The sequence below is a fragment of the Mauremys reevesii genome, linkage group 4, assembly GCF_016161935.1.
Source record: "Mauremys reevesii isolate NIE-2019 linkage group 4, ASM1616193v1, whole genome shotgun sequence".
NCBI classification, from domain to species: Eukaryota; Metazoa; Chordata; order Testudines; family Geoemydidae; genus Mauremys; species Mauremys reevesii.
In genome coordinates this window covers 150,151,875-150,179,674 of record NC_052626.1, presented here as the reverse complement: position 1 = coordinate 150,179,674, position 27,800 = coordinate 150,151,875, and the positions used below count along the sequence as shown (strand labels likewise).

At 68.9% G+C, this 27,800-nt stretch overlaps 3 protein-coding genes across 4 annotated transcripts; 2 read left to right on the top strand and 1 right to left on the bottom strand.

The window, feature by feature from the left end:
- The first annotated feature begins 2,030 nt into the window (after window positions 1–2,030).
- LOC120403344 (ras-related protein Rab-35-like) lies at window positions 2,031–10,738 on the top strand. The gene is made up of 6 exons (XM_039534334.1): window positions 2,031–2,324; window positions 6,762–6,812; window positions 8,367–8,490; window positions 9,033–9,157; window positions 9,468–9,592; window positions 10,521–10,738. The coding sequence occupies exons 1-6, from the start codon at window positions 2,270–2,272 to the stop codon at window positions 10,644–10,646; spliced, it is 606 nt and encodes a 201-aa protein (XP_039390268.1). The 5' UTR covers window positions 2,031–2,269; the 3' UTR covers window positions 10,647–10,738.
- A 1,462-nt stretch (window positions 10,739–12,200) lies between these two features.
- Window positions 12,201–17,218, bottom strand: HCFC1R1 (host cell factor C1 regulator 1). Of its 2 annotated transcripts, none has more exons than XM_039534316.1 (6): window positions 17,081–17,218; window positions 15,297–15,527; window positions 15,148–15,210; window positions 12,826–13,005; window positions 12,602–12,736; window positions 12,201–12,522 (listed from the first exon to the last, which is right to left on the bottom strand). In XM_039534316.1, the coding sequence occupies exons 2-6, from the start codon at window positions 15,437–15,439 to the stop codon at window positions 12,372–12,374; spliced, it is 672 nt and encodes a 223-aa protein (XP_039390250.1). In that variant the 5' UTR covers window positions 15,440–15,527; window positions 17,081–17,218; the 3' UTR covers window positions 12,201–12,371. The 2 variants fall into 2 exon arrangements, with proteins under 2 accessions (XP_039390250.1, XP_039390249.1); XM_039534315.1 differs by having other exon boundaries at window positions 17,018–17,153.
- Window positions 17,219–17,257: 39 nt separating this feature from the next.
- On the top strand, window positions 17,258–26,565 carry THOC6 (THO complex 6). Its single transcript, XM_039536128.1, has 14 exons — window positions 17,258–17,373; window positions 18,424–18,539; window positions 18,620–18,684; window positions 19,160–19,263; window positions 20,763–20,800; window positions 20,870–20,918; window positions 21,007–21,078; window positions 22,059–22,161; window positions 22,368–22,417; window positions 22,785–22,847; window positions 23,269–23,379; window positions 24,769–24,897; window positions 25,148–25,322; window positions 26,468–26,565. Exons 1-14 carry the CDS (start codon window positions 17,347–17,349, stop codon window positions 26,563–26,565), a joined length of 1,200 nt encoding a protein of 399 aa, XP_039392062.1. The 5' UTR covers window positions 17,258–17,346.
- Window positions 26,566–27,800: the final 1,235 nt, after the last annotated feature.

The window sequence follows — 27,800 nt, the reverse complement described above, 5'->3', positions numbered from 1 at the left end:
CTCCCCTTCCATGAACCACCCTCCTAACGGCTACTCGGCGCGAGTATTTCCGACTCAAGCAGCCGAACTTTTCAGGTTCTAGATTCTCTCACACACGCAGAGCAGGGCTCATCCCCCTCCAGCAGGGGGCAGAATATTTTGCTACCGTATCTGCTCGACGTGCCCCGTGCACCTTGGGTTATTATATGATCAAAGGTCTATTTATCTACACAGGGAACATGCTCCATTACTAACCGTTCGTACGGCCGTGACTCAGAGCCGGCCAGTCTCTATTTAACGCACTCGGGTTGTGAGCAGGGATTTTTCTAGCCTGCTGCCTTGTGCAAATATCATGTATGCAGAGTGAGTGTAGAAAGAGACTGTTACTAATCGCTGTGTGTGTGTGTGTCATTTCTACAGGGAGCCAGGACTCCTGGGTTCTCTCCCCAGCTCTGGGAGGGGAGTGGGGGCTGGTGGTTAGAGCAGGGGGGGCTGGGAGCCAGGACTCCTGGGTTCTCTCCCGGCTCTGGGAGGGGAGTGGGGCTGGTGGGTTAGAGCAGGGGGGCTGGGAGCCAGGACTCCTGGGTTCTCTCCCCGGCTCTGGGAGGGGGGCGAGCGGCTGTGGTTGCTCCCTCGGGGGCGGGAGAACAATGGGGTGCTTGGGGTGCTGTGGGGGGGCGGGCGGGAGGCAAGGCTGGAATGTCCTTCCCGGGGGGAGGAACGCGCCACAGACAGACAGATGGACAACTCCGGCACAGACACCCTCCCCCCCCCCCCCAACACAGGGAACGGGCTGGGGGGGGAGGGGGACACCCCAGATCTTGGGGGGGATCAACTGGGGGGAAGTGACTGGGTGTGTGTGGGAATCAGGGGAGCCATCTTCTGGGGGGTGATGAAGGGGGGCATCTGGGGGGATGGGGAGAACCCATTGCCTGGGCAGCAAGAGGCCAGAGGGGGGGGTGACCCCATCTCTGGGAGGGGTGGATCTGGCCATCTGTGGGGCACAGCCTGGGGGGCCCCCAGTCCAGGGGAGGAGATCTGGGGTGGGGATTTGGGGTGCATGAGGGCAGGGTGGGTGTTTGGAGGTTCAGGAAGCAGGTCTGGAGGATGGAGATTTGGGGTGCAGGGGTGGGGTGCATAGGGGCAGGGGTGTTTGGGGATACAGGGGTGAGGTCTGGGGTGGGGAGTTGGGGTGCATAGGTGGCAGGGTGGAGGTTTGGGTGCATAGGGAGCAGGGTGGGTGTTTGGGGGCAGAGGAGGGGGTTTGGGGTGCAGGGGGTGGGGTGCATAGGGGGCAGGGTGGGGGTTTGGGGTGCAGGGAGGAGGTTTGGGGGCAGGGTGCATAGGGGCAGGGTGGGGGTTTGGGGTGCAGGGTGGAGGTTTGGGGCGGGGTGCATAGGGGCAGGGTGGGGTTTGGGGTGCAGGGGCGGGGTGCATAGGGAGCAGGGTGGGTGTTTGGGGGCAGGGGTGGGGTTTGGGTGCATAGGGGGGGGTGGGTGTTTGGGGCGGGGTGCATAGGGAGCAGGGTGGGGTTTGGGGTGGGGTTTTGGGGTGCATAGGGGCAGGGTGGGTGTTTGGGGTGCAGGGGCGGGGTGCATAGGGGCAGGGTGGGGTTTGGGGGCAGGGTGGAGGTTTGGGGGCAGGGTGCATAGGGGCAGGGTGGGGTTTGGGTGCATGGGGGCAGGGTGGGGGTTTGGGGGCAGGGGGAGGTTTGGGGGCAGGGTGCATAGGGGCAGGGTGGGGTTGGGGTGCATAGGGGGTGGGGTGGGGGTTTGGGGTGCAGGGGGCGGGGTGCATAGGGAGCAGGGTGGGGGTTTGGGGGTGCAGGGGTGGAGGTTTGGGGGGCGGGGTGCATAGGGAGCAGGGTGGGGGTTTGGGTGCATAGGGGGCGGTGTGGGTGTTTGGGGGCGCGGGGTCGCGCAGGGCCTATCAGCCGGACGGGGGCGTGTGCGGGGAGGGGAGGGGGGGGTCCCTTGGCCCCGCCCCGGCCCGCCCCGCCCCGCTGGCCGGGAGCCGCAGGAAGGGCGGTTCTGGGTCAGCTGATCCCAGGTCCAGCCAGCGCCGGGCCGCGGCGCCGCTAGCGAGGGGTCCTGGGCCCGGTTCCCGCGCGGCGCTGCCCGCCCCCTGCCCGCGCCCCCGGCCATGAGCCCCTGATCCGCTGCCCCGCGCAGGCAGCTCCCGGCCGGGACTGGGCCCGCAGCCCGGGGGACCGGACCGGACAGGCGGAGGGAGGGACCGGACCGGACCGGACGGGGCCGGCGGAGGGAGAGAGGGCGGGGCCGGCGGGCGAATGGCCGGGAAGGACTATGACCATCTCTTCAAGCTGCTCATCATCGGGGACTCGGGTAGGGGCCGGGCCCGGCGTGATCCCCCCCCCCCGGCTCCCCCCTGCCCCCCCCCTTCCCGGCCCCTGCCCCCCCTTCCCCGGCTCCCCCTGGCGCGATCCCCCGGCTCCCCTGCCCCTTCCCGCCCCTGCCCCCTTCCTGGCTCCCCTGGCGCGATCCCCGGCCCCCTTCCCTGTCCCCCTCCCGGGGCCCCCTTTGTCCGCCGCCTCCGGCCCTTTCGCTCCCTCTCTCCAAGTCGCTTCCCCGCTTCGTGTCTGTTTCCTTCCGTCCCCCCAGCTTCTCTCCGCCCCCCCGCCCCGTCCTGGTGCCCTCCGGGGACCCCCCATATCCAGGGCCGGCTTTAGGAAGTGCGGGGCCCAATTCGAACATTTTTGGCGGGGCCCTGGCAGGGATGACTAAAAAAAAAAGCCTTTCATTTCTTCCTTCTATTATTTACTTTCCATAACTATATAAATCATAAAATTATATGTTATGTACATTGATTCATATATGCTGTTGATTGGTTATTAATGAATGCCGTTTCACATGTGTGGGTCACCGCCAATCCCTGGGGGTGTGCACATGTGTGGGTCCCAGCTGCTCCCTGCCCTCCCTCATTGAAGCAGGTGTGCAGGGTTACTGCCCTGGGAACTGCAGGGCAGCAGTGGACATGGGGCTGGTTGGAGGCAGGGCAGAGGCTGACTGGAGGTAGGGTCTGGCTGCAGGCAAGGCAAGAGGTGCAGGGCTGGCTGGAGACGGGGGTGTGGGGTGGGCTGGCTGGCTTCAGGCAGGGCCGCAGGGGAGTGCAGCAGGGGTTGGCAGGGCTGGAGACAGAGGAGTGCGGGACTGGCTGGCTTCAGGCAGGGGGGTGCAGCAGGGGTTGGCTGGAGACAGGGCAGGGGTTGCGGGGCTGGGTGCGGGCAGGGGTGTGTGAAGGGCTGGCTGGCTTTGGGCAGGGCTGCAGGGGGGTGTGGCAGGGGTTGGCTGGAGACAGGGCAGGGGGTTTGGCAGGGGCTGGCTGCGGGCACAGGGTGCAGAGCTGGCTGCAGGCATGGGGGGGCAGAGCTGGTGCAGGCAGGGCAAGGCAAGGGCTGCAGAAGAGGCAGCTGGAGCCCTGGCCCTTTAAATAGCCCCCAAGACCCCCTCTATCCCAGGGCTCTGGGGGCTATTTAAAGGGCCCAGGGCTACCCTGCTTCTACCCCGCCTCAGACCTTTTAAATAGCCACGGGAGCCCTGATGAATGCATAGGGGCAACCCGGGGCTCCGGCGGCTATTTAAAGGACCGGGGTGTCAGAGACAGCTGGAGCCCCAGCCCTTTAAATAGTTCCCGGAGCCCCCCGCTACCCCAGGGCGCCAACTGGGAGAGCGGGGCTGCAGGGTAGGGCTTGCCGCACTGTGGCCGAAGCTCCAGCCGGGGCCGCGGGGCTTGCCACGCTCCAGCCGGAGTTCCAGCTGGGAGAGCGGGGCCGCGGGGCTTGCCGCGCTCCGGCCGGAGCTGCAGCCGGGGCCGCGGGGCTTGCCGCGCTCGGCGGAGCTGCAGCCGGGCCGCGCGGGCTTGCCGCTCGGCGGAGCTGCAGCCGGGGCGCGGGGCTTGCCGCGCTCGGCGGAGCTGCAGCAGGGGCTGCGGGGCTTGCCGCTCGGCCGGAGCTCCAGCTGGGAGCGGGGCGCGAGGCTTGCCGGGCTCGGCCGGAGCTCCAGCTGGGAGAGCGGGGCGCGGGGCTTGCCGCGCTCCGGCCGGAGCTGCAGCCGGGGCCGCCGGGCTTGCCGCGCTCCGGCCGGAGCTGCAGCCGGGGCCGCGGGGCTTGCCGCGCTCCGGCCGGAGCTGCAGCAGGGGCTGCGGGGCTTGCCGCGCTCCGGCCGGAGCTCCAGCTGGGGGAGCGGGGCCGCGAGGCTTGCCGCGCTCCGGCCGGAGCTCCAGCTGGGAGAGCGGGGCCGCGGGGCTTGCCACGCTCCAGCCGGAGTTCCAGCTGGGAGAGCGGGGCCGCGGGGCTTGCCGCGCTCCGTCCGGAGCTGCAGCTGGGAGAGCGGGGCTGCAGGGCTTGCCGCGCTCCAGCCGGAGCTCCAGCCGGGGCTGCGGGGCTTGCCACGCTCCGTCCGGAGCTGCAGCTGGGAGAGCGGGGCCACAGAAGACCCCGGAGCAGAGAGACGGCAGCTGGAGTCAGTAAACAAAAAAATTAAAGGCGCCAAAGGTGCGGGGCCCTCTTCGGCGCGGGGCCCGATTCCCAGGAATCGGGCGAATCGGCTTAAAGCCGGCCCTGCCCATATCCGCCCCCCCCGTTCTTCCCCCGTCCCCAACTTTCTCTTCCTCCCTCCATGTTCTTCCCTCCCTTCCCGGCTCCGGCCCTGCCCCCCCTTCTCCCCCCTTTGTGCCATTTCTCTGCTGTCCGGCCTGGCTCCTGCCCCCCCCCCGGCCCCCCGCTGTGTCCGCCCCACCGCCCCCCGGTCCTCCGCCGCCTCTTCCCTTCCTCGCCCTCCCGCTGCGCTCCAGCCTCCCCTGCGGCCTAGGGCCGAGAGCGGGGGCTGGGAGCCAGGACTCCTGGGTTCTCTCCCAGCTCTGGGAGGGGAGCGGGTGCTGGTGGGTGAGAGCGGGGGCTGGGAGCCAGGACTCCTGGGTTCTCTCCCAGCTCTGGGAGGGGAGCGGGGGCTGGTGGGTTAGAGCAGGGGGGGCTGGGAGCCAGGACTCCTGGGTTCTCTCCCGGCTCTGGGAGGAGTTGGGGCTGGTGGGTTAGCGCAGGGGGAGCTGGTGGGTTAGCGCAGGGGGGGCTGGGAGCCAGGACTCCTGGGTTCTCTCCCAGCTCTGGGAGGGGAGCGGGTGCTGGTGGGTCAGAGCAGGGGGGGCTGGGAGCCAGGACTCCTGGGTTCTCTCCCAGCTCTGGGAGGGGACCGGGGGCTGGTGGGTTAGAGCAGGGGGGCTGGGATCCAGGACTCCTGGGTTCTCTCCCCGGCTCTGGGAGGGGAGTTGGGGCTGGTGGGTTAGAGCAGGGGGGGCTGGGAGCCAGGACTCCTGGGTTCTCTCCCCGGCTCTGTGAACTTGGACAATTCCCTGCACATCTGTGCCTCAGTTTCCCCATGAGTGCAGTGGGGTCCATAGACCCCCCCATTTGAAATGCATCGAGATCGACCCCTGTATAACAGAGGGGTGGGGTTTCTACCTGCTCCTTGTCTGCCCCTGGGGTGTGCCCTGGTGTTGGCAGCTCCCACCTAGGGTGCGTGGGGGGCTCCCCCAGATCTCAGCCGGTTCCCTGCCCTGGCCGCCCTCGGGGCAAGGTTTGTAACGGAGCAGGAGGGGAGCCGCCCCGGATGCCTGGGTCCCGGTTTCTCCCCACCTGGCGAGGCCTGTTAGGCTGCGGGGGTGGGGAGAGGTGCAGCTGCTCCCTTCAGTCCACCCACCCCCTCCCCCCAGAGCAGCTGGGGCTCGACAGAGGCCAAGAGCCCAGACTCCTGGGTTCTCTCCCCGGCTCTGGGAGGGGAGTGGGGGCTGGTGGTTAGAGCAGGGGGGCTGGGAGCCAGGACTCCTGGGTTCTCTCCCCGGCTCTGGGAGGGGAGTGGGGGCTGGTGGGTGAGAGCGGGGGGGCTGGGAGCCAGGACTCCTGGGTTCTCTGGGAGGGGAGTGGGGGCTGGTGGGTGAGAGCAGGGGCTGGGAGCCAGGACTCCTGGGTTCTCTGGGAGGAGTGGGGCTGGTGGGTGAGAGCAGGGGCTGGGAGCCAGGACTCCTGGGTTCTCTCCCAGCTCTGGGAGGGAGTGGGGTCTAGTGGTTAGAGCAGGGGCTGGGAGCCAGGACTCCTGGGTTCTCTCCCGGCTCTGGGAGGAGTGGGGCTGGGGGGTGAGAGGGGGGGGGCTGGGAGCCTGGACTCGTGGGTTCTCTGGGAGGGGAGTGGGGGCTGGTGGGTGAGAGCAGGGGGGCTGGGAGCCAGGACTCCTGGGTTCTCTGGGAGGGGAGTGGGGGCTGGTGGGTGAGAGCAGGGGGGCTGGGAGCCAGGACTCCTGGGTTCTCTGGGAGGAGTGGGGCTGGTGGGTGAGAGCAGGGGCTGGGAGCCAGGACTCCTGGGTTCTCTCCCGGCTCTGGGAGGAGTGGGGCTGGTGGGTGAGAGCAGGGGCTGGGAGCCAGGACTCCTGGGTTCTCTGGGAGGAGTGGGGCTGGTGGGTGAGAGCAGGGCGCTGGGAGCCAGGACTCCTGGGTTCTCTGGGAGGGGAGTGGGGGCTGGTGGGTGAGAGCAGGGGGGCTGGGAGCCAGGACTCCTGGGTTCTCTGGGTGGGGAGTGGGGCTGGGAGGCCGGACTCCTGGGTTCTCTGGGAGACGGGGCGAGGGCGACACTCCCTGGGCAAACAGCCCGGGTGGCTCTGGGAGGGGCGCGGTCGGTGTCTGTTTGTGTTGTGGGTGCGGCAGGTCGCTCTGGGTCCAGGTGTGTGTGGGGGGGTCTTGGCTGCTCCCCCCTAACCAGCCCTTTCTCCCCCCAGGGGTGGGGAAGAGCAGCCTCCTCCTGCGGTTTGCAGATAACACGTTCTCCGGTGAGTGCCCCCCCCAGCCTGGCTGCCCCCCCCCAGCCTGGCTGCCCCCCCCCAGCCTGGCTGCCCCCCGCCCTCGCTGTCTCCCCGGCCCCCAGCCCCCCTCCCTCACTGCCCCCCCCCAGCCTGGCTGCCCCCCTCCCTCGCTGCCCCCCCCACGGCCTGGCTGCCCCCTCCTCGCTGCCCCCGGTCCCCAGCCCCCTCCTCACTGCCCCCGTGGCGTGGCTGCCCCCCCTCACTGCCCCCCCCGTCCCCAGCCCCCCTCCCTCACTGCCCCGCCCCAGCCTGGCTGCCCCCCTCCCTCACAGCCCCCACGGCCTGGCTGCCCCCTCCTCACGGCCCCCAGCCTGGCTGCCCCTCCCTCACTGCCCCGGTCCCCAGCCCCGTCCCTCACTGCCCCCACGGCCTGGCTACCCCAGTGCCCCCACGGCCTGGCTGCCCCCTCCTCGCTGTCCCCGGTCCCCAGCCCCTCCTCACTGCCCCCAGCCTGGCTGCCCCCTCCCTCACTGCCCCCGATCCCCAGCCCCCTCCTCACTGCCCCTCCCAGCCTGGCTGCCCCCTCCTCACTGCCCCCGGTCCCCAGCCCCCTCCTCACTGCCCCTCCCCAGCCTGGCTGCCCCCTCCCTTGCTGTCCCCGGTCCCCAGCCCCCTCCTCACGGCCCCCAGCCTGGCTGCCCCCTCCTCACTGCCCCCGGTCCCCAGCCCCCTCCTCACTGCCCTCCCCCAGCCTGGTTGCCCCCTCCTCACTGCCCTCCCCCAGCCTGGCTGCCCCCTCCTCGCTGTCCCCTGCGGCCTGGCTGCCCCTTCCAATGCCCCCGGTCCCCAGCCCCCTCCCTCGCTGCCCTCCTCACTGCCCCCAGCCTGGCTGCCCCTTCCAATGCCCCCTCAGGTCCCCAGCCCCTCCTTGCTGCCCCCTGCCTGGCTGCCCCCTCCTCACTGCCCCTCCCCAGCCTGGCTGCCCCCACTGCCCCCTCCTCGCTGCCTCCCCAGCCTGGCTGCCCCCACTGCCCCCACGGCCTGGCTGCCCCTCCTCACTGCCCCCGGTCCCCAGCCCCCTCCTCACTGCCCCTCCCCATGGCCTGGCTGCCCCCTCCTCACTGCCCCCGGTCCCCAGTCCCCTCCTCGCTGCCCCCATCCAGCGCCCCAGGTCCCCAGCCCCCTTCCCTCACTGCCCCCCAAACTCCTCTGCCCTCCAATTCTTCTCCCCACTTCACCCCAGCCCCCCAGTCCTCCCTCTGCCCCCCATGGGCCCTGTGGTTCTTGGGGGTCCCTTCCCTCTGGGTGCTTGGGGGGGTCCCGTGGGGTTCACATCTGGGCTGGAGCGACTACACTCCCGGCTCTGAGCCCCTCTCCCTGGGATGGACCCCACTGGGGGGGCACAGTTGGGTCTGGGGGTGTCTCGGGGGGGTGGATCCTCGCAGAGCCCTGCGACCCCCTAGGCCGGATGCATCACTCGTCTGTTTCTCCCTTTTCTCCTTCCTCCCTTTTCTCCTTCCCTCTCCCGGTTCCTCTCTCTCCCTCTCCGCTTCCGGCCCCCCCGTCCCGCCCCCCCCGCAGGCAGCTACATCACCACCATCGGCGTCGATTTCAAAATCCGGACCGTGGTGATCAACGGCGAGCGGGTCAAGCTGCAGATCTGGGACACGGCCGGACAGGAGCGATTCCGCACCATCACCTCCACGTGAGCCGGACGCCTGGGTCCCATGGGAGGGGTCCGTGGCTAGAGGGGGGAGAGGGCTGGGAGCCAACACTCCTGGGTTCTCTCCCCGGCTCTGGGAGGGGAATGGGGGCTGGTGGGTTAGAGCAGGGGGGCTGGGAGCCAGGACTCCTGGGTTCTATCCCCGGCTCTGGGAGGGGAGTGGGGGCTGGTGGGTCAGAGCAGGGGCTGGGAGCCAGGACTCCTGGGTTCTCTCGACGGCGCTGGGAGGAGAGGAGGGGCTGTGGGTTAGAGCAGGGGGGGCTGGGAGCCAGGACTCCTGGGTTCTCTCCCCGGCTCTGGGAGCGGAGTGGGGGCTGGTGGGTCAGAGCAGGGGGGCTGGGAGCCAGGACTCCTGGGTTCTCTCCCCGGCTCTGGGAGGGGAGTGGGGGCTGGTGGGTTAGAGGCATGGGGGCTGGGAGCCAGGACTCCTGGGTTCTCTCCTGGCTCTGGGAGGGGAGTGGGGGCTTGTTGATTACTCGGACGCCTGGGTCCCATGGCGTGTCTCCCCTCCCCCCCCGGGGCAGGTATTACCGCAACACCCACGGCGTCATCATCGTCTACGATGTGACGAACCCCGAATCCTTCGTCAACATCAAGCGCTGGCTGCACGAGATCGGGCAGAACTGTGACAGCGTCTGCAAGGTGCTGGGTGAGTCTGGGGTCCCCCTCAGCCCCCCCGGGGTCTGCAAGGTGCTGGGTGAGTCTGGGGTCCCCCTCAGCCCCCCCCCGGGGTCCCCCCTTCCCCCGCAGCGTCTGCAAGGTGCTGGGTGAGTCTGGGGTCCCCCTCACCCCCCCGGGGTCTGCAAGGTGCTGGGTGAGTCTGGGGTCCCCCTCAGCCCCCCAACACTGCCCTCCCCTAGGGGATCTGTCCCTGCCCCCCATCCCCGTACCCCAGGGGACTGTGGGTTAACCCCTGGGGCCCCGACCCCCGTGTCTGAGCCTCCCCCACTTCCCCGCAGTGGGGAACAAGTGCGAGGACGCGGCCCGGAGGCAGGTGGAGACGGCCGACGCCCGGCGCTTCAGCGACCAGATGGGGGTGCGGCTCTTCGAGACCAGCGCCAAGGAGAACCTCAACGTGGAGGAGGTGCCGGCACTGCCGTGGGGAAGCTCGCAGCACGGGCGGGGAGGGGGAGTCCAGCCTGGGGGCACTGCTGAGGGGAAGCTCGCGGCACTGGGATGCGGGGGAGGGGCAGGGGGCGGGAGCAGTCCATGGCTGGGACACTGTTGCCAGGAAGCTCCCAGCACCATGCCGGGAAAGGCGGGGTGGGGCTGCCGGGAAGTCGGCCTTGGCCTTGGCCCAGCTGTTAGGAAGTTTTACAGCCCTGCAGGGGGCGGGGACGGAAGCTGGCGGGGGCACTGCTGTAGGGAAGCTCGCAGCGGTGGGTGGGTGGCGGGGGCAGTTGCCCCATGGTGCTGGGAGCTTCCTGGCAAGGGGGGAGGAGAGGCTGCGGGGAAGCTGGCGGGGCCGGGCTGGGGCCGGGGGCGCCGCCGCGGGGAAGCTCGTGGCCCTGGGTGCCGGGATCGGGCTGGGGGAAGCTGGTGGTGCCGGGATCGGGCTGGGGACCAGGATTGGGCCGGGGGCGCCGCCGCAGGGAAGCTGGCTGGGCTCGGGCTGCGGGGAAGCTGGCGGCGCGGGGTGCCGGGATGGGGCCGGGGGAGCACTGCTGCAGGGAAGCTCGTGGCCCTGGGTGCTGGGATGGGGCCGGTGGAAGCTGGCGGTGCCGGGATCCGGCCGGGGGCGCCGCTGCGGGGAAGCTGGCAGTGCCAGGGGCCGGCCAGGTGAAGCTCGGGGTACCGGGATGGGGCCGGGGGGCACTGCTGCGGGGAAGCTCGTGGCCCTGGGTGCCGGGATGGGGCCGGGGGAAGCTGGCGGCGCCGGGTGCCGGGATGGGGCCGGGGGGCACTGCCGCGGGGAAGCTCGTGGCCCTGGGTGCCGGGCTCGGGCCGGGGGAAGGGGGCGGCGGGGGGCACTGCCGCGGGGAAGCTCACCCCCCTCTCGCCCCGCCCCCCAGATGTTCAACGCGGTGACGGCCATGGTGCTCCGCACCAAGCAGGAGAACCTGGCTCGGCTGCAGCAGCCCGAGGTGGTGAAGATCAACAGGCCCAAGAAGAAGCCCCCCGTCAAGAAATGCTGCTGAGGGGCGGGGGCCCCCGAAACCTGGGGGGACTGAGCCCCTGCCCCCACCCCCTGGAGCAGAGATGGACTGTGTGTATATGGGGGGGGGGTCTGCATTCCCCCCCCCGCCTGGGGGCTCCTGGCTGTTGGGGGCTGGAGGGAGGGGGGGTTTGGTGGAAGGAACAGAGAGAAGGGGGAATGGAGGGGACTGTTCTGTCTCGGGGGGGGCAGGGCCCCCCAATCTGCCCCAGGCCCCCCGTCCCTGTCCCTCCACCCCACTGTGAAAGGGACGATGCCACTTCCCGCCCCCTGAAGTCATCAGGGTCCCACAAGTCCGGAGTGGGGGAACAGGTGGGAATTGCTGATCCACCCGCACTGTGCCCCCATTTGTTGGGGGGCGTCTCCCCGCTCCAGCGGGGGCCCCCCAAGTGCCCCTCTGCACTATGCAATCCAACCCTCCTGAGCACTGGAAAATGGGGGTGCAGCGAGCACCCCAAACCCTCCTTGCCCCCCACGCTCTGGCAGCGGCCAGGGATGTGGCCCCCTCACTGGGAACAAGATGGGGGTCCCCCCTCTGGGCTCAAAGCTGGGGTTCCCGCCCCACTAGGAACGGGGTGGGGGGCAGCCCCCGCACGGGGAGCAGCCCCGGGCCCTCTCCTGGGGGGCATAAGGGAGCTCGGAATTGGGGTTCACCCCAGCACTGGAACCGGGGGCACGGCTGGGGGGTGGGGTTGGCCCCCCAATAACTGTGCAATAATCCGGCCCCGCCCCGGGGGGCTGAACTGACACTAACCCCGCCCCAGCCGCTGCCACGGAAACCGTTTTCCTTCAATAAAGACAATTTAGGTATGAAAAGACGCCTGATTGCTCTGCCCGGACGCCTGGGTTCTCTCCGCGGCCTGGGGCTGAGAGCCAGGACTCCTGGGCGGCTCCTCGCTGTGAGTGCCTCGGTTTCCCCGCACTAGGCAGTTCTGACTCTCGGGGGGCGGCACGAGCCAGGGGCCCCGGAACGGGAACCAGGTTAATTCAGATTCATTCCGTTTACACTTCGTCATTCTGCCTTGGGGCAGCCCTGCTCTGGAGGAGACCGGAGCCAGTGAGGGGTCGGCTGGGAAACGGAAACCGGATTCAGCCAGAGGGGCTGGGCCACTGTGGTGAGGAAGCTCACCTGAGGCAGGGCCCAGCGGCACTGAGGCAGGGCCCCGCGCTGGGGGTGGGCCAGTGTGTGTGGAGTCTCTGGCTGGGGGCACCGCTCTAGGGAAGCTCACAGCAGCAGGGGGTGTGGTCACTGGCTGGGGGAAGCTCGCAGCGTTGCCGGGGGAGGGGACTATTCCTGGCGGGATGGGGGGGGGGTGTAAACCCCTTTCGAGCGCCTCCCCTGCTGTGAACTCTCAGGCCGGGGACAAACGCCGTGTCGTCCCGTCCCCACCCCCGAGAACCGCCTGGGCCGGGCCATCGTCCAGGCTGAATGCAAACCAGGGGTGCCCGGTCCCTCCAGCAGGGAGAGAGGGGACCCCCCAGAATTCCCCCTCCCTGTGTGGGGGGCAGCCCCACAAACACTCCAGACCCCCCAGCCTCAGAGCTCTGTCCTTTATTGACCCCCGGGCAGCGGGAGAGACACAACAACCAGTGCAGTTTGTCTTGCGGGGGGCACTGCTGCGGGGAAGCTCGCAGCGTGGGGGACAGGGTCTGTCCGGGGTGAGTCGTACCCAGCGTCTCTCCAGCTGGGACGGGGAGCGGTCCGGCATCACAGCTCCATCTCCTCCGGCCGTGCCCCCTGGCCCAGGGGGAGCAGTGGGGGGGCAGCCAGGGGGCTGGGGGGCAGCATGAGGGTCCGGATGGAGTGGGGCACCCGGCTCCCCGGGGGGGTCCACAGCACCAGCTCGGCGGAGGGGCTCCTGGGGCAGGGGAAGGAGACAGAGGTGTTAGATAATGCAATCCCGTCCGCCCCACGCCCCTCCATGGGGCAATACTCACAGGTACTGCAGGGGGCCCGGCCCCGCCAGGCTGAGGGGGGTGCAGTCGGCCATGCTGAACTCCCCCTCCAGCACCACGCTGCCCCCCTCGGCCTCCGCCCCGCCGGCGTCCTCGCTCCCTCCAGCTGGGGGCAGCCTGGGGGGAAACACACGGTGCTGAGATGCAGCCACCTCTGGGGCGAGTCCCCCGTTCCCCACGGCCCGATGCTCCCCCGCCCCGGGTACCTCTGCTCCGGCTGCGGGCAGCGGGCGTAATCCTGCACCCACTGCGCCCAGGCAGGGTTGGGTGCTGGGCCGCGGGTCGGCAGCCCGTTGCCGCTGTAGACGTGGTCGTTCTCCAGGCTCAGCGTGTTGAACCGAGCCGCCATCTTCTCCTCCGACAGGAACTGCTTTGGGCCGGGCTGCCTGCGGGGAGGGAAAGGGCAGCTCCCAGAATGCACTGCGCTCGGTCGCGCCAAGCTGGGGGGCTCCCGGGCTGCAGGGCGCCGCTTGCCCCAAGACGGGGCTTCCCAGCATGCATTGCGCACAGGCAGGAGCGGCACCAGGGGTTTTGGCGCCCTAGGCGGGGATCCTTCCGCGCTCCCGGTCGTTGGCAGCAATTCTGCGGCGGGTCCCAGAGTGAGTGAAGGACCCGCCACAGAATTGCCGCCGAAGACCCGGAGCGCGGAAGGATCCCCCGCCGCTGAATTGCCGCCCCCCCAAATCTTGGTGCCCTAGTCGCCTAAATGGCAGCGCCGGCCCTGCACACGGCCATGCCAAGCCCGGGGCGCCTGAGCTCCCTTGGGACCAGTCCGGCCAAGCCGGAGAGCTCCCAGAAGCCATTGCAGCACCTCACGCCAAGCCCGGGGTGTTATAGCAGCTGTGTTCTTGGGGAACCCGGGCGCGGGGCCCAGCCTGCCTGACTCCTGAGAGACCCCCAGCCTCTGCTGGAACCAAATCTGCTGCTAAGGCCACGGGAGACCCCCCTAAACCCTGGGATAAGGGGGACAGGATTAAGGAAACTCCCCTGGCCTCATCTGCATGGAAGACGGGCCAAGGAGACCTGCGAGCCCCAGGGAACTCTGGGACCAGGAAGGCAGGGAAGCAGTGCATGATGGGGGAATCTCTGCTCCAGATGTTAATGAACCCACCTGCACACCCCCAATTCTAGTAACGAATCCTTGATTGGGATCCAAACGAGTGACACTCCCTAATCGCACTGTGAGCTCCCGGGAAGGAACATCAGCCACTGCCAGGCATGAGCAGCTCCCGTTGGCGTGAACAAAACAACGTTGGGATCCTCCCTCGAGCCACCAGTTTACCCATAAACAAATCTCGTGTCCTCCCTCGAGCCATTCTTGTGTCTCTCCAAAACCCCTCCCCGCGCTCCGGTCCGTGCTCTGAGGCCTGGATCCAGCTCTGCCTCAGTTCCCCTGCGACTCCATCTTCTGACTGATTGTGCTGGCGGCTCTGCCTGGCTCCAGCCCTCCGGAGCCTCCGCTCCCACCCCCACCGGGACCCCGATCGAGTCAAGCTTCCCGGCGCGGTGAGAACCAGCTCGCGCTAGGTGGAGCCGTCTGACCCTGCCCTGTGGGATCAGTTCTCGTTTGCTAAACCCGACTTTTATAACCAAATGTAAGTCTCGGGGGGAGCCGGGTTAGTCTGTATCCACAAAACCAACGAGGGGTCCGGTGGCCCCTGAGAGACGAACCGATTTCTTTGGGCAGAAGCTTTCGTGGGTAAAACCCCCCTTCTTCAGCTGCGCGGAGTGAGAATTACAGCCGCGGGCGTTATGAAAGCTTCTGCCCAAAGAAATCGCTTAGTCTCTAAGGTGCCACCGGACTCCTCCTTGTTTTAATCAAATTTAAGGTCGATTTAATATGATCACTGTTCTGTTTGGCTCCCCTGGTATGGTTCTTCCCTGGCCATAAATAACGTTCATGGTTAAGCTGGTTGCGTCTCTCTCTCTGTCTCCCCCTCGTGGGGGTTTTTTGGTTTCCTCTCGCTCTGCAGCAGCGCTGCTCGTAGCTAAGCTAAAGACCCCTGCTGCGCCCCCAAATCCGGTGGGCTTTGCTCAGCCAGTGGGTTACGACCAGACCTGTGCTGTGTGTAAGACCCCAGCCCTGGGAGCCGAGGCCCTGCGGGATACCCCATTGGGAGGGGATTGCAGCAGGGAGAAGCAGCGCCCCGTAGGAGCACAAGCAGCACCGCCCCGCCCCCAGGAGAGTGACCCCAATAAATGAGCACACCCCAACGTAACAGGCAAAGCTGGCAACGGGTCTCCTGGGCTGCATTGTGCCTAGCCACGAGGCCAGGAACCTCCCAGCATGCACTGCACTGAGTTACGCCAAGAGAGGGGACTCCCAGCATGCACTGCCCCCACTCATGCCAACCGGGGGAGCTCTCAGGAAGTCCCACCCTCGGTCCTGACAACTAGGGATCACCCAGCATGCATTGCGGCCAGGCTGTGGTGAGGAGCCAGGCAGGGTTTAACCAGGAAGGGGGATGAAGGCCAATATAGGGGGGGACCCCCAGGCCTCCCCCATTGATGTCACCCCCATCACTCACTGCTCCTCCTTCTCCAGGCGGCGCTTGAGGGCCAGTGATGCCATGTGGGGCGGCTGGCGGGTGCTGAAACAGGAGGAGAGAGTTAAAATCAGGGGGTCCCAGCTCCCCGTCCCAGTACTTTCAGTCCCAGCAGCCCCCCGTATGCTCACCATGGCAGTGCCGCGCCCGTGAAGCTGACCAGCCCCTGATCCCGAGCGGCCCAGGGCATCCTGCGGGGCACCTCCTGCTTCCAGTCAGGGGCTGGGGCCGTGCAGCGGGGGGAGCCCAGCCACGGGCGGCGGCTCCAGCCCATGGCCCCCACTAGGAAGGGGCAGCGCCGGGGCTCGAGGTCACCACTGCCCCCGGCTGCCAGGGTGGGGGACCCATCCACGGGTCATCGCCTGGGGAGACAAGGGAGAGAGAGTTACACTCGCAGCAACCCGCCGATGGGCTCACCCGGCCCTGTGCGGCTCCCAAGGCGCATAGCCGCCAGATGGACCGAGCTGCTGGGCTCCCAGCATGCATTGCGCCAGGTCATGTCAAGCTGAGGGGCTCCCTGGATGCACTGGGGTGAGGGATCACGCCAAGCCATGAGGCTCCCAGGATGCACTGGGTTGGGTCATGCCAGGCTGAGGGGCTCCCAGGATGCACTGGGGGGGGGTCAAACCAAGCTAAGGGGCTCCTCAGGTGCACTGGGGCAGGTCACGGCAAGCTGAGGGGCTCCCAGGATGCACTGGGGCGGGTCACGCCAAGCCGAGGGGCTCCCAGGATGCACTGGGGCGGGCCACACCGGGCCGAGGGGTTTTCAGGATGCACTGGGGTGGGTCACACCAAGCTGAGGGGTTCCCAGGATGCACTGGGGTGGGTCACGCCAGGCTGTGGGGCTCCCAGGATGCACTGGGGCGGGTCACGCCAAGCCGAGGGGCTCCCAGGATGCGCTGGGGTGGGTAACGCCGGGCTGTGGGGCTCCCAGGATGCACTGGGGCAGGTCACGCCAAGCTGAGGGGTTCCCAGGATGCACTGGGGTGGGTCACGCCAGGCCGAGGGGTTCCCAGGATGCACTGGGGTGGGTCACGCCGGGCTGAGGGGCTCCCAGGATGCACTGGGGTAGGTCACGCCAGGCCGAGGGGTTTTCAGGATGTAGTGGGGCAGGTCATGCTGGGCCGAGGGGCTCCCAGGATGCACTGGGGCGGGTCACGCCAAGCTGAGGGGCTCCCAGGATGCACTGGGGCGGGTCACGCCAAGCTGAGGGGCTCCCAGGATGCACTGGGGCGGGTCACGCCAAGCTGAGGGGCTCCCAGGATGCACTGGGGCGGGTCACGCCAAGCTGAGGGGCTCCCAGGATGCACTGGGGCGGTCACGCAGGCTGAGGGGCTCCCAGGATGCACTGGGGCGGGTCACGCCAAGCTGAGGGGCTCCCAGGATGCACTGGGGCGGGTCACGGCAGGCTGTGGGGCTCCCAGGATGCACTGGGGCGGGTCACGGCAGGCTGTGGGGCTCCCAGGATGCACTGGGGCGGGTCACGCCAAGCTGAGGGGCTCCCAGGATGCACTGGGGTGGGTCACGGCAGGCTGTGGGGCTCCCAGGATGCACTGGGGCGAGTCACGCTAAGCTGAGGGGCTCCCAGGATGCACTGGGGCGGGTCACGGCAGGCTGTGGGGCTCTCAGGATGCATTGCACTCAGGCACAACCCCATGAAAAGAGGGGGCGTGGCTAGAAGCAGGGGGCGGGGCTGCAGTTCGGAGGGCACGCCACAGGCCGGAGTCGGGCCCGCGCGCATGCGGAGAGCGACGCCGGGTGCGGCGGTTGCCGCCTGGGCGCGCGGCTTAGACCGTTCGTCTCGCGCCGGGGGCAGCGGTTGGGCGGGGTTCGACGCATGCGCGGTACGGACCTGGCGGAGATTTTTTTCGCACCGACCGGGGTCCTTTTTCTTGCTCCCCACCCCCCACCTCACCGTCCGTTGGATCCTCCGCCGCGGCCTTCCGGCGGGATGCGTGCGTAACCTCCCCTGTCACGTGACGGGAGCGGGCCAATGGACCGCGGGGCCGCGGGGCCTGCCGGGAAATGTTGTCTTTGGCTTTCTGCCTGGACGAGCCCATCCGGTGCGTGGGGACTCCACTTCCCATCGGGCCCCGCGCGCGCGTTCGCTGCCCGAGCCTCCCCGGGCGGGGCCGCGCAGCCTGCTGGGAGCTGTAGTCCTGGTCCGGGAGGCGCGGATGGATGACGTCAGAGGAGCGCGACGCGGAGGCACGTTGTGTGAGGAGGCCGCATGGTACCTGGGGAGGTAACTGGAGCCGCAGCGCGGGCGGGGGGCGGCACCCAGCATGCACCGGGCGGGGGGCTCCCAGCATGCACCGTGCAGGGAGTCCCCCGGTGCATGCTGGGAACCCCCCTGGTTGGCGCGACCTGCCCGGTGCATGCTGGGAACCCCCTGGTTGGTGCGACCTGCCCCGGTGCATGGTGGGAACCCCCCTGGGTTGGCGTGACCCAGCCCGGTGCATGCTGGGAACCCCCCTGGTTGGCGCGACCTGCCCCTGAGCATGCTGGGAACCCCCCGGGTTGGCGTGACCTGCCCCGGTGCATGGTGGGAACCCCCCGGGTTGGCGCGACCTGCCCCGGAGCATGCTGGGAACTCCCCTGGTTGGCGCGACCTGCTCCAGAGCATGCTGGGAACCCCCCGGGTTGGCGCGACCTGCCCCGGTGCATGGTGGGAACCCCCCGGGTTGGCGCGACCTGCCCCGGAGCATGCTGGGACCCCCCCTGGTTGGCGCGACCTGCTCCAGAGCATGCTGGGAGCCCCCCGGGTTGGCGCGACCTGCCCCTGAGCATGGTGGGAACCCCACGGGTTAGCGCGACCTGCCCCTGAGCATGCTGGGAACCCCCCTGGTTGGCGTGACCTGCCCCGGTGCATGGTGGGAACCCCCCTGGGTTGGCGTGACCTGCCCCGGTGCATGGTGGGAACCCCCCGGGTTGGCGCGACCTGCCCCGGAGCATGCTGGGAACTCCCCTGGTTGGCGCGACCTGCTCCAGAGCATGCTGGGAACCCCCCTGGTTGGCGCAACCTGCTCCGGAGCATGCTGGGACCCCCCCTGGTTGGCGCGACCTGCCCCGGAGTATGCTGGGAGCCCCCTGGGTTGGTGCGACCCGGCCCGGTGAATGCTGGGAGCCCCCCAGATTGGCGCGACCGAGCTCGGTGCAGGCCGGGACCCCCTGGGTTGGCGCGACCCATCCTGGTGCATGCTGGGAGCATGTATCCCAGTACTTAACCCCCTAACCCGCACCCTCTCCCGCCCCCAGATGGACGCCCAGCGCGCGCTGGAGCTGCTGCACATGACCGTCTTCTCCCAGAGCGTCTCGCCCTGCGGCAAGTACCTGGCAGCTGGGAACAACTATGGGGAGATCGCCATCTTCAGGTAACCCCCGCCCTGCCCCCCATCGCCTCCTGCCCCCCCGGGGCTGCTCCCACCCACTCACCCCCTCTGCTCCCCCACAGCCTCTCGGCGGCGCTGAGCTCCGAAGCCAAGGAGGAGAGCAAGAAGCCGGTGGTGTCCTTCACAGGTAGGTGCCTCGCGGGGGAGTGAGGAGTTACGGGGGATTCCCAGCATGCATTGGGGCCACTTGCGCCAACCTGGGAAGAGCCCTGAGTGCTTTGTGCCCTGTGTTGCCAAGCCAGAGGGGTCCCAAGATGCATTGCACCAAGCTGGGGAGCCCCCAGCATGCATTGTGCCTGGCCACGCCAACCTGGGCAGCTCCCAGAATGCACTACACCCAGTCACACCAAACCAGAGGGCTCCCAGCATGCATTGTGCCTGGCCACGCCAACCTGGGCAGCTCCCAGAATGCACTACACCCAGTCACACCAAACCAGAGGGCTCCCAGCATGCATTGTGCCTGGCCACGCCAAGCTGGGGAGCTCCCAGAATGCACTGCACCCAGTCATGCCAGGGAGCTCCCATCATGCACTGAATCCAGCTGCCCCAGATGCCCCCCCCCCCCTCCCCCAGCGCTGACGCCGCCTCGCTGCCCTCCGCAGCCCACGACGGCCCGGTCTACGCCATGGTCTCCACCGAGCGGCAGCTGCTCAGCTCTGGCAACGGCGAGCTCAGGGCCTGGAACTGGAGTGACATCGTCAAGAAGGTGAGACGTGCCGCTCCCCTCCCCCCCGTGCCCCGGGCTCCTGGGTCCCCCCTGACGCCGCCTCCCCGGCCCCGGGCTCCTGGGTCCCCTGACGCCGCCTCCCGGCCCGGGCTCCTGGGTCCCCTGACGCCGCCTCCCGGCCCGGGCTCCTGGGTCCCTCCTGACGCCGCCTCCCGGCCCGGGCTCCCCTGACGCCGCCTCCCCGGCCCCGGGCTCCTGGGTCCCCCCTGACGCCGCCTCCCCGGCCCCCGGCTCCTGGGTACCCCCAGACGCCGCCACCCCGGCCCGGGCTCCTGGGTCCCCTGACGCCGCCTCCCGGCCCGGGCTCCTGGGTCCCCTGACGCCGCCTCCCGGCCCCGGGCTCCTGGGTCCCCTGACGCCGCCTCCCGGCCCGGGCTCCTGGGTCCTCCTGACGCCGCCTCCCCGGCCCCGGGCTCCTGGGTCCCCCCTGACGCCGCCTCCCCGGCCCCGGGCTCCTGGGTCCCTCCTGACGCCGCCTCCCCGGCCCCGGGCTCCTGGGTCCCCCCTGACGCCGCCTCCCCGGCCCCGGGCTCCTGGGTCCCCCCTGACGCCGCCTCCCCGGCCCCGGGCTCCTGGGTCCCCTGACGCCGCCTCCCGGCCCGGGCTCCTGGGTCCCCTGACGCCGCCTCCCGGCCCCGGGCTCCTGGGTCCCCTGACGCCGCCTCCCGGCCCCGGGCTCCTGGGTCCCCTGACGCCGCCTCCCGGCCCCGGGCTCCTGGGTCCCCTGACGCCGCCTCCCCGGCCCCGGGCTCCTGGGTCCCCCGTGACGCCGCCTCCCCGGCCCCGGGCTCCTGGGTCCCCCCTGACGCCGCCTCCCCGGCCCCGGGCTCCTGGGTCCCCTGACGCCGCCTCCCGGCCCGGGCTCCTGGGTCCCCTGACGCCGCCTCCCGGCCCCGGGCTCCTGGGTCCCCTGACGCCGCCTCCCGGCCCCGGGCTCCTGGGTCCCCTGACGCCGCCTCCCGGCCCCGGGCTCCTGGGTCCCCCCTGACGCCGCCTCCCCGGCCCCGGGCTCCTGGGTCCCCCCTGACGCCGCCTCCCCGGCCCCGGGCTCCTGGGTCCCCCCTGACGCCCCGGCCCCGGGCTCCCTCCTGACGCCGCCTCCCCGGCCCCGGGCTCCTGGGTCCCTCCTGACGCCGCCTCCCCGGCCCCGGGCTCCTGGGTCCCTCCTGACGCCGCCTCCCGGCCCCGGGCTCCTGGGGCCCCTGACGCCGCCTCCCGGCCCCGGGCTCCTGGGTCCCCTGACGCCGCCTCCCGGCCCGGGCTCCTGGGTCCCCTGACGCCCGGCCCCGGGCTCCTGGGTCCCCTGATGCCCCCTCCCCGGCCCCGGGCTCCTGGGTCCCCCCTGACGCCGCCTCCCCGGGCGCCTGGGTCCCCCCGGACGCCGCCGCCCCGGCCCCCGGCGCCCGGGGCCCCCCGGACGCCGCCTCCCCGGCCCCGGGCTCCTGGGTCCCTCCTAACGCTGCGTCTCCCTCTGCCAGGGGTGCAAGGAAGCCTGGAGCCGCAGACCCCCGTACAGGTGAGCCCCACCCCGTCCCCTGCCCCCACCCCCTTTGCTCTCACACTCCCCCTCTCTCTCCTGTGCCAGGAGTAGCCTGGAGGTGCCCGAGATCAACAGCCTGCAGCTGAACCCCAAGGTGAGCCGCCGTGCATTGTGGGAAGGGGGGGTGCCCCTCTGTCCCCCAGCCCCCCCTCACCTGCTGTCTCTCTGCCCTTCCCCCGCAGGATAACAGCATCCTGCTGGCCGGGGGCGACTGTGCCGTGCACGCCATGGACCTGGAGTCCGGCACCTTCACCGTGAGTGGGGGGGCGCACGGGAGTCTGTGGGTGCAGCGACGGGCCACCAGGGGGAGCCCCCCTCGGTCACTGCTGGGGAAATGGGCCGGGACCCACTGAAACGGGAGGGGAGCATCTGTCTGTCCCCGTCTGTGTGCCCGTCCTCCTGTCTGTCTGTGCCCGTCTGTGTGCCCATCCTCCCGTCTGTCTGTCCCTGTCCACCCCCATCTGTCTGTCCCTGTCTATGTGCCCTTCCTCCCGTCTGTCTGTGCCCATCCTCCCGTCTGTCTGTGCCCGTCTGTCTGTCCCTGTCCTCCCGTCTGTCTGTGCCCGTCTGTGTGCCCGTCCTCCCGTCTGTCTGTCCCTGTCCACCCCCGTCTGTCTGTCCCTGTCTGTGTGCCTGTCCTCCTGTCTGTCTGTCCCCGTCTGTGTGCCCGTCCTCCCGTCTGTCTGTCCCTGTCCACCCCCGTCTGTCTGTCCCTGTCTGTGTGCCCGTCCTCCTGTCTGTCTGTCCCTGTCCTCCCGTCTGTCTGTGCCCGTCTGTGTGTGCCCGTCCTCCCGTCTGTCTGTCCCTGTCCACCCCCATCTGTCTGTCCCTGTCTGTCTGTCCCTGTTCTCCCTTCTGTCTGTGCCCGTGTGTGTGTGCCCATCCTCCCGTCTGTCTGTCCCTGTCCACCCCCATCTGTCTGTCCCTGTCTGTGTGCCCGTCCTCCCGTCTGTCTGTCTGTCCCTGTTCTCCCTTCTGTCTGTGCCCGTCTGTGTGTGCCCGTCCTCCCATCTGCTGTCTCCACCTGTCTGTGTGCCCGTCCTCCTGTCTGTCTGTCCCTGTCCTCCCGTCTGTCTGTGCCCGTCTGTGTGTGCCCGTCCTCCCTTCTGTCTGTCTCCATCTGTCTGTGTCCCCATCCTCCCATCTGTCCCCGTCCACCCCGTCTGTCGGTCTGTCCCTGTCCACCCCCGTCTGTCCGTCCCCCTCCGCCCACTCTCTCTCCCTGTCTCCGCAGCACGAGCTCCGGGGGCACAGCGACTACGTGCACTGCCTGGCGCTGCGGGACCAGTCCCAGGAGTGTCTGTCGGGCAGTGAGGACGGCACCGTGCGCATGTGGGGTGAGGAGCCGCGTCGTGACCCCCCTGCTCCAGCCTGAGCTCTCGGGCGGGTCTGTGGGCTGGGGCAGGGGGTGGCTTGGAGCCCGGGGCCCCCTCCGGGATGGGGGGGGCGGGGGGCCCCAGGCTGAGCGGTGATAATGGCCCATCCCGCCGCTGTCTCTCTGCCGGGGGCCCCGCCCCCCCTCACGCCGCGTTCTCTGTCACAGATCTACGCACCGGGGCGCAGGTCCAGCTCATTGAAGTGCACAAATACGAGGTAACAACAGCTCCCCCCGCCCGTTCTAACCACCAGAGCCCACTCCCCTCCCAGAGCCGGGAGAGAACCCAGGAGTCCTGGCTCCCCCAACCCACCAGCCCCACTCCTCCCAGAGCCAGGAGAGAACCCAGGAGTCCTGGCTCCCAGCCCCGCCTGCTCTAACCCACCAGCCCCCACTCCCCTCCCAGAGCCAGGAGAGAACCCAGGAGTCCTGGCTCCCAGCCTCGCCCCCAACCAACCCACCAGCCCCCACTCCCCTTCCAGAGCCGGGGAGAGAACCCAGGAGTCCTGGCTCCCAGCCCCCCCTGCTCTAACCCACCAGACCCCACTGCTCCCCCCATAATGGTCCCTCCTTCCCCTCCCCCAGGAATGCAGCCGGCCCCAGCATGGGAAGTGGATCCGGTGCCTGGCGACAGACTGTGACTGGATGGTGCGTCAGTTCTCAGCAGGGGGCGCTGGGGGCTCTGGTTTGGGGCCCCTCCCCACTGCACCTGGGCTGGTAAAGTCACCACCTCCCCAGCCGTGCGAGGCCGGGGGGGCTGCGGGGCCCGTGCCGTGCCGTGCCGTGCCGTGCCGGGCCCCGTCGTGCGAGGCCGGGGGGGCTGCGGGACAGGACGGGGGCTGCGGGGACAGGACGGGGCTGCGGGGCCGGGCCGGGCCCCGTCGTGCGAGGCCGGGGCTGTGGGGCCGTGCGGGCCCGCCGCGAGGCCGGGGGTTCCCAGGATGCACTGGGCCTGGTAGCAGTTTCCCCCTGGCTGCGAGGGGTTGGCCTGAGAAGCAGAGGCTCATGGGATACAGGGGGAGCAGGGCTGTGGGGGTCTCTGCGGCGTCTGACCCCGTCTCTCCCCCAGGTGTGCGGGGGGGGCCCGGCGCTCACCCTCTGGCACTTGCGCTCCGTGACCCCCACCACGGTCTTCCCCCTGCCCCACTGCCAGCAGCACGTCATGTTCTACCAGGACCTGGTGAGTGCCCCCCGCCCTGCGCCAGCCCCGGCCTTGTCCCGGCCTCCTCCTCCTCCTCCTCCCCGCCGGCTCGTCCCCCGGCCGGCCCGGCCCCTTCCCAGCATGCGCTGGGTGGGTGGGCGCGGGGCCGCTTCTCTTCCCCGGGCGGGCAGGGGCGCGGGGCCGCTTCTCTCCCCCCGGGTGAGCGTTCCTTCCTTCCTTCCTCCCTTCGTTTTCTTCCCCCGTTTCGTTCGTTCTTCCTATTGCCCTGCGGGTTCGTTCACATTTTTCATTGACTTACTCGTTTGTTCTCCTCCCTGGTTCATTCGTTCTCCTCCTTGGTTCATTCTTTTGACTGATTCGTTCACCCGCTTTCTTCTTTCTTTCTGTTCCCCGATTCATTCATCTGTTCGTTCGTTTTATTCATTCTTTCTAGCATTTATTCATTCTCCTCCCCGGTTCATTCGTCCTTTCTTTCCATTTCTCCATTTGGGCCATTTTCATTCTTTCCTTCTCTTATTGTTCACTCCTCACTGGGGTTCTTTGTTCATTTGTTCTTCTCCCGTTTGTCTTCATTTTTCTCTGCGTTCTTCCTTCCTCCCTCCCCCTGGGGCACCTGCCACTGGTCACCGTCGTTCTTTTCTCCTTCCTTCGTTCTCTTGCCCTGTCCATTCTCTTCTCCGTTCGTTCCCACCCTCGTTCTGGTTTCCCTCCGTTCAGTCTCTTCCTCCCTGGTTTTATTTCCCTTTTTCCCGTTCGTTCTGTTCTGCCGTTGGTTTGTTCATTTGTTCTTTTTTCATTGTTTTCTTTCTGTTACCCTCTCCCTCCCTCCCGTCCTTGTCCTGCCCGCGTCGCTCGCTCCCTTCCCCGGCTTCGTTCTCGCCCAGTGGCTCTGGGACGTTTGCACTTCGCTAGCCGGCCTCTGAGCGCGACCCCCTTATACACTATAAACACTCTTGTGTATTTAACACCACTCTAAATGCTGGAGGCAACGCGGGGTTTGGGGTGGAGGCTGGCAGCTCCCGACCCCCCAGGTAATAACCTGGCGCCCCCGTGGGGTCCGACCCCCAGTTTGAGACCCCCCGGTCCAGCCCTTGGTTCCTTGGTCTTTCGTTCTGTCCCCCAGGTCGTTCTTTCTTCGTTCCTTCTCTCCCGTTTCTTCATTTGATGTCGGAGGTTCTTTCCCTCCGTCCTGTTCCCGAGTTCGGCTCCTCGTTGGTTCCCGTTGGTTCGTTCCCGGCGGCTCCTTTTCTCCGGTTGGTCCCGTTCCCCCTTTCGCTTGTGTGTTCTGTTAGTGCTCTGTCCGGTCAGTCTAGTCCCCTCTCTTCTTCCCATCCCCCCGCTCGTTCATTCCCGCCGGTCTCCCCCGGGGGCTCTCGCTAACCCCCCCGCCCCGTCTCTGCCCCCCAGATCCTCTCGGCAGGGCACAGCCCGGCCATCAACCACCTGCAGATCAGCGGGGAAGTCAGGGCCCAGATCCCCTGCACGCCCCGCTCCGTCCACTCGCTCTGCGTCAACGAGCGCTCCCCGGAGCACAAGGTAGGGGGCGCCCCGCCTGCCCGCCGCGCGGGGGGCTGGGAGGGACACGGCTCGGGGGGGCTGGGACTGGAGTGAGGGGAAGGTACTTAACTGGGGGGGCTTGGAGCGGAGTCAGGCACCTAGCTGAGGGGAGGGGGGGCTTGGGGCTGGGAAGGGGGGCTTGGGGCAGGGACTAATCCAGCCCCAAAGGGGACCCCGGGATCCTGGCCCCACTGACTCCCCCCCTCCCCCCATTGGTCTGACCCCCCAGGTGCTGACGGCCGCCGGGAGCAGCCACAAAGTCGACGTCTTCACCAACTTCAGCTACCGGGCGTTTTCCCTCTGCTTCGCGTGCGCCCCGTTCCCCTCCCCGCTCCTCCCCACTCCCCTCCCCCACCCCCGCTCCCACGCCCCTTCAGCTACCGGGCGTTTTCCCTCTGCTTCGCGTAGCGTGCCCCAGCCCCCCCATTCCCCACCCCTGATCCCCACCCCCACCCTCGATCCTCCCCATTCCCACCCCCACCCCCACACCCCTTCAGCTACCGGGCGTTTTCCCTCTGCTTCGCGTAACAACCCCAGCCCCATTCCCACCCCGATCCCCCGCCGATCCTCCCCATTCCCTCCCCACCCCGCTCCCACACCCTTCAGCTACCGGGCGTTTTCCTCTGCTTCGCAGCGCCCCTCCCCTCCCCACTCCTCCCCACCCCGCTCCCACGCCCCTTCAGCTACCGGGCGTTTTCCTCTGCTTCGCGCGCCCGTTCCCCTCCCCACTCCCTCCCCACCCCGCTCCCACGCCTTCAGCTACCGGACGTTTTCCCTCTGCCCGCAGCGCCCCGTTCCCTCCCCACCCCGTTCCCCTCCCCACTCCTCCCCACCCCGCTCCCACGCCTTCAGCTACCGGACGTTTTCCTCTGCTTCGTGGCGCGCCCCATTCCCCACCCCGATCCCCACCCCACCCTCAATCCCCTCCCCATTCCCACCCCCCTCCCCACCCCGCTCCCACGGCCCTTCAGCTACCGGGCGTTTCCCTCTGCTTCGTAGCAACCCCAGCCCCCGATCCTCCCCACCCCAATCCCACGCCCCTTCTGCTACGCGTAGCACCCCGATCCTCCCCATTCCCACCCTCACCCCCACTCCTCCCCACCCCGATCCCACACCCCTTCAGCTACCGGGCGTTTTCCCTCTGCTACGCGTAGCACCTCCCGATCCCCTCCCCATTCCCCACCCCAGAGCTCCCCCAAGGCACCTGTCCCTGCTCCCTTTTGGTTTTTTCTCTACTGTTTGTTTTATTAATAAAATCCGGGTGACCCCCCCCCGCCCGTTTCTGAGCCCCGGGGGCTGCTGCGGCTCAGGGGTTTGGCTGGGAGATCTGGAGGCGGGGGGGGGGGGGAGGTGCACGGAGCAGTCGCCCCACAGATCTGGGGGTGCACCGAGGCGGTGTTTGAGGTGGGGGGCAGGGAGTGCGTTTAGCCAGCCTGTGTTACCCTGAACCGTGAGGAGCCAGGGGCGGAGAACCCAGCCGGGCCCCTGGCACGGGCCATGCAGCCGCCTCCGCCTCCGGCCTGGCTCCGGCCTCGCTGACTGCGCCCAGCTCTGGGGTGCGGCCTGCTGCCGGTTCGTCACAGCTCGCGATACAGCACCTCCGCCTCCACCCAGGCCGCCGGGCTCGGGGCTCTCTCTGCCCGGTAGCCGGCCCTGGGGCGACTGCGGCTGGGGGCCTGGCTCCAGGCTCATCCCGGGGTCGCTCGCAGCCCGGGCTCCTGGGGAGTCTGCCGCTGCCAGGGGCTCTGGGGTGGGCGGCTCAGCGGGGACCCCGCGAGGGGAATGGGAGCGAATCCGGCGATCGCAGGGGGAGCCGGCCTGGATCAGAGAAGGAGCCGTGGGGTCCTGGTCCCGAGCTACGCGCAGCAGGAGACGCTGGAGCTGAGTCTGAACGTGGGAGGTTCTGTAACGGGTGTGACAGCGGGGAACTGCCCCAGGGAGCCAGGCAGCAAATCCTCCGTCAGAGGCAACCCCCCCTTGCTCCACCAGCCCCCCTCCCCTCCCAGCCCCCCCCGCTCTAACCACCAGCCCCCACTCCCCTCCCAGAGCCGGGAGAGAACCCAGGAGTCCTGGCTCCCAGCCCCCCCTGCTCTGACCCACCAGACCCCACTCCCCTCCCAGAGCCGGGAGAGAACCCAGGCGTCCTGGCTCCCAGCCCCTTTAACTCTCACCAGCTGGGGTCTGGCCCCCTTAGCTCAGATGTTCTCAATCTCACAAGTAACCTAAAGCTGGGGGCTGTTTGCTCCTTTGTGCCCCATGTGGCTGGGAAACGTCTCCCAGTTCCAGGCCTGGGTCCCCCCGTCCCGGCCTCATGGGACCTTTCCCGCGGCAGCGGGTCCCGTGTCCACAGGGCCGGGCCCCGGGCGCCAGGATTCACACGACTGGGCTCACTGCCCCGGGCCAGGGCTGGACCTGGGATCTGTTTCTGCTCTTCCGGCCGCCTGCTGGGGGACCTAGGGCGAGGGGCTCCATGGCCGCGTGCCTCGGTTTCCCCGTCTGGCCAGTGGGGGAAGGGCGGGGGCCGAGCCGGGCTGGGTCCTGCCGGGGCTGCAGCGCTGCGTCCCACGAGCCGGGCTTGTCTGTGTAATGTTTACGTTGTGGTGGGGGCCTGTTGCCCAGCCTGGCGGGCGGGGGGGGCGCTCAGTTTGCGTGACTCCATTCCCGGGGGGGGATCAGATCGGAGGTTTCCCGGCGCTTGCTGCCTGGTTCCCAGGGTTTGCCGGTTGGGAACATGTTCCCGAGTTTGGGAAGCGGGGAGGGGAAAGGGCCCTTCCCCCCCCCCCAGGCTGGCCGAGGCAGCGAGAGGCTGTGAAAAGTGGGGTGTGGCCCCGTCTGGGTGAGACGTGGCTTCCCCTGAGCTGCACAGGGCTGGGGCCAGTGGC

Coding starts and splice junctions, on each gene's coding strand:
- LOC120403344 (XM_039534334.1), top strand. CDS start 2,270: ATGGCCGGGAAGGACTATGACCATCTCTTCAAGCTGCTCATCATCGGG. Junction 2,325..6,761: donor GCTCATCATCGGGGACTCGG/GTAGGGGCCGGG, acceptor TTCTCCCCCCAG/GGGTGGGGAAGAGCAGCCTC. Junction 8,491..9,032: donor TTCCGCACCATCACCTCCAC/GTGAGCCGGACG, acceptor CCCCCGGGGCAG/GTATTACCGCAACACCCACG.
- HCFC1R1 (XM_039534316.1), bottom strand. CDS start 15,439: ATGGGCTGGAGCCGCCGCCCGTGGCTGGGCTCCCCCCGCTGCACGGCC. Junction 15,211..15,296: donor ACGGGCGCGGCACTGCCATG/GTGAGCATACGG, acceptor CTCCTGTTTCAG/CACCCGCCAGCCGCCCCACA. Junction 12,523..12,601: donor CCGGGCCCCCTGCAGTACCT/GTGAGTATTGCC, acceptor CCCCTGCCCCAG/GAGCCCCTCCGCCGAGCTGG.
- THOC6 (XM_039536128.1), top strand. CDS start 17,347: ATGACGTCAGAGGAGCGCGACGCGGAG. Junction 18,685..19,159: donor GCCGGTGGTGTCCTTCACAG/GTAGGTGCCTCG, acceptor TGCCCTCCGCAG/CCCACGACGGCCCGGTCTAC. Junction 24,898..25,147: donor AGCGCTCCCCGGAGCACAAG/GTAGGGGGCGCC, acceptor CTGACCCCCCAG/GTGCTGACGGCCGCCGGGAG.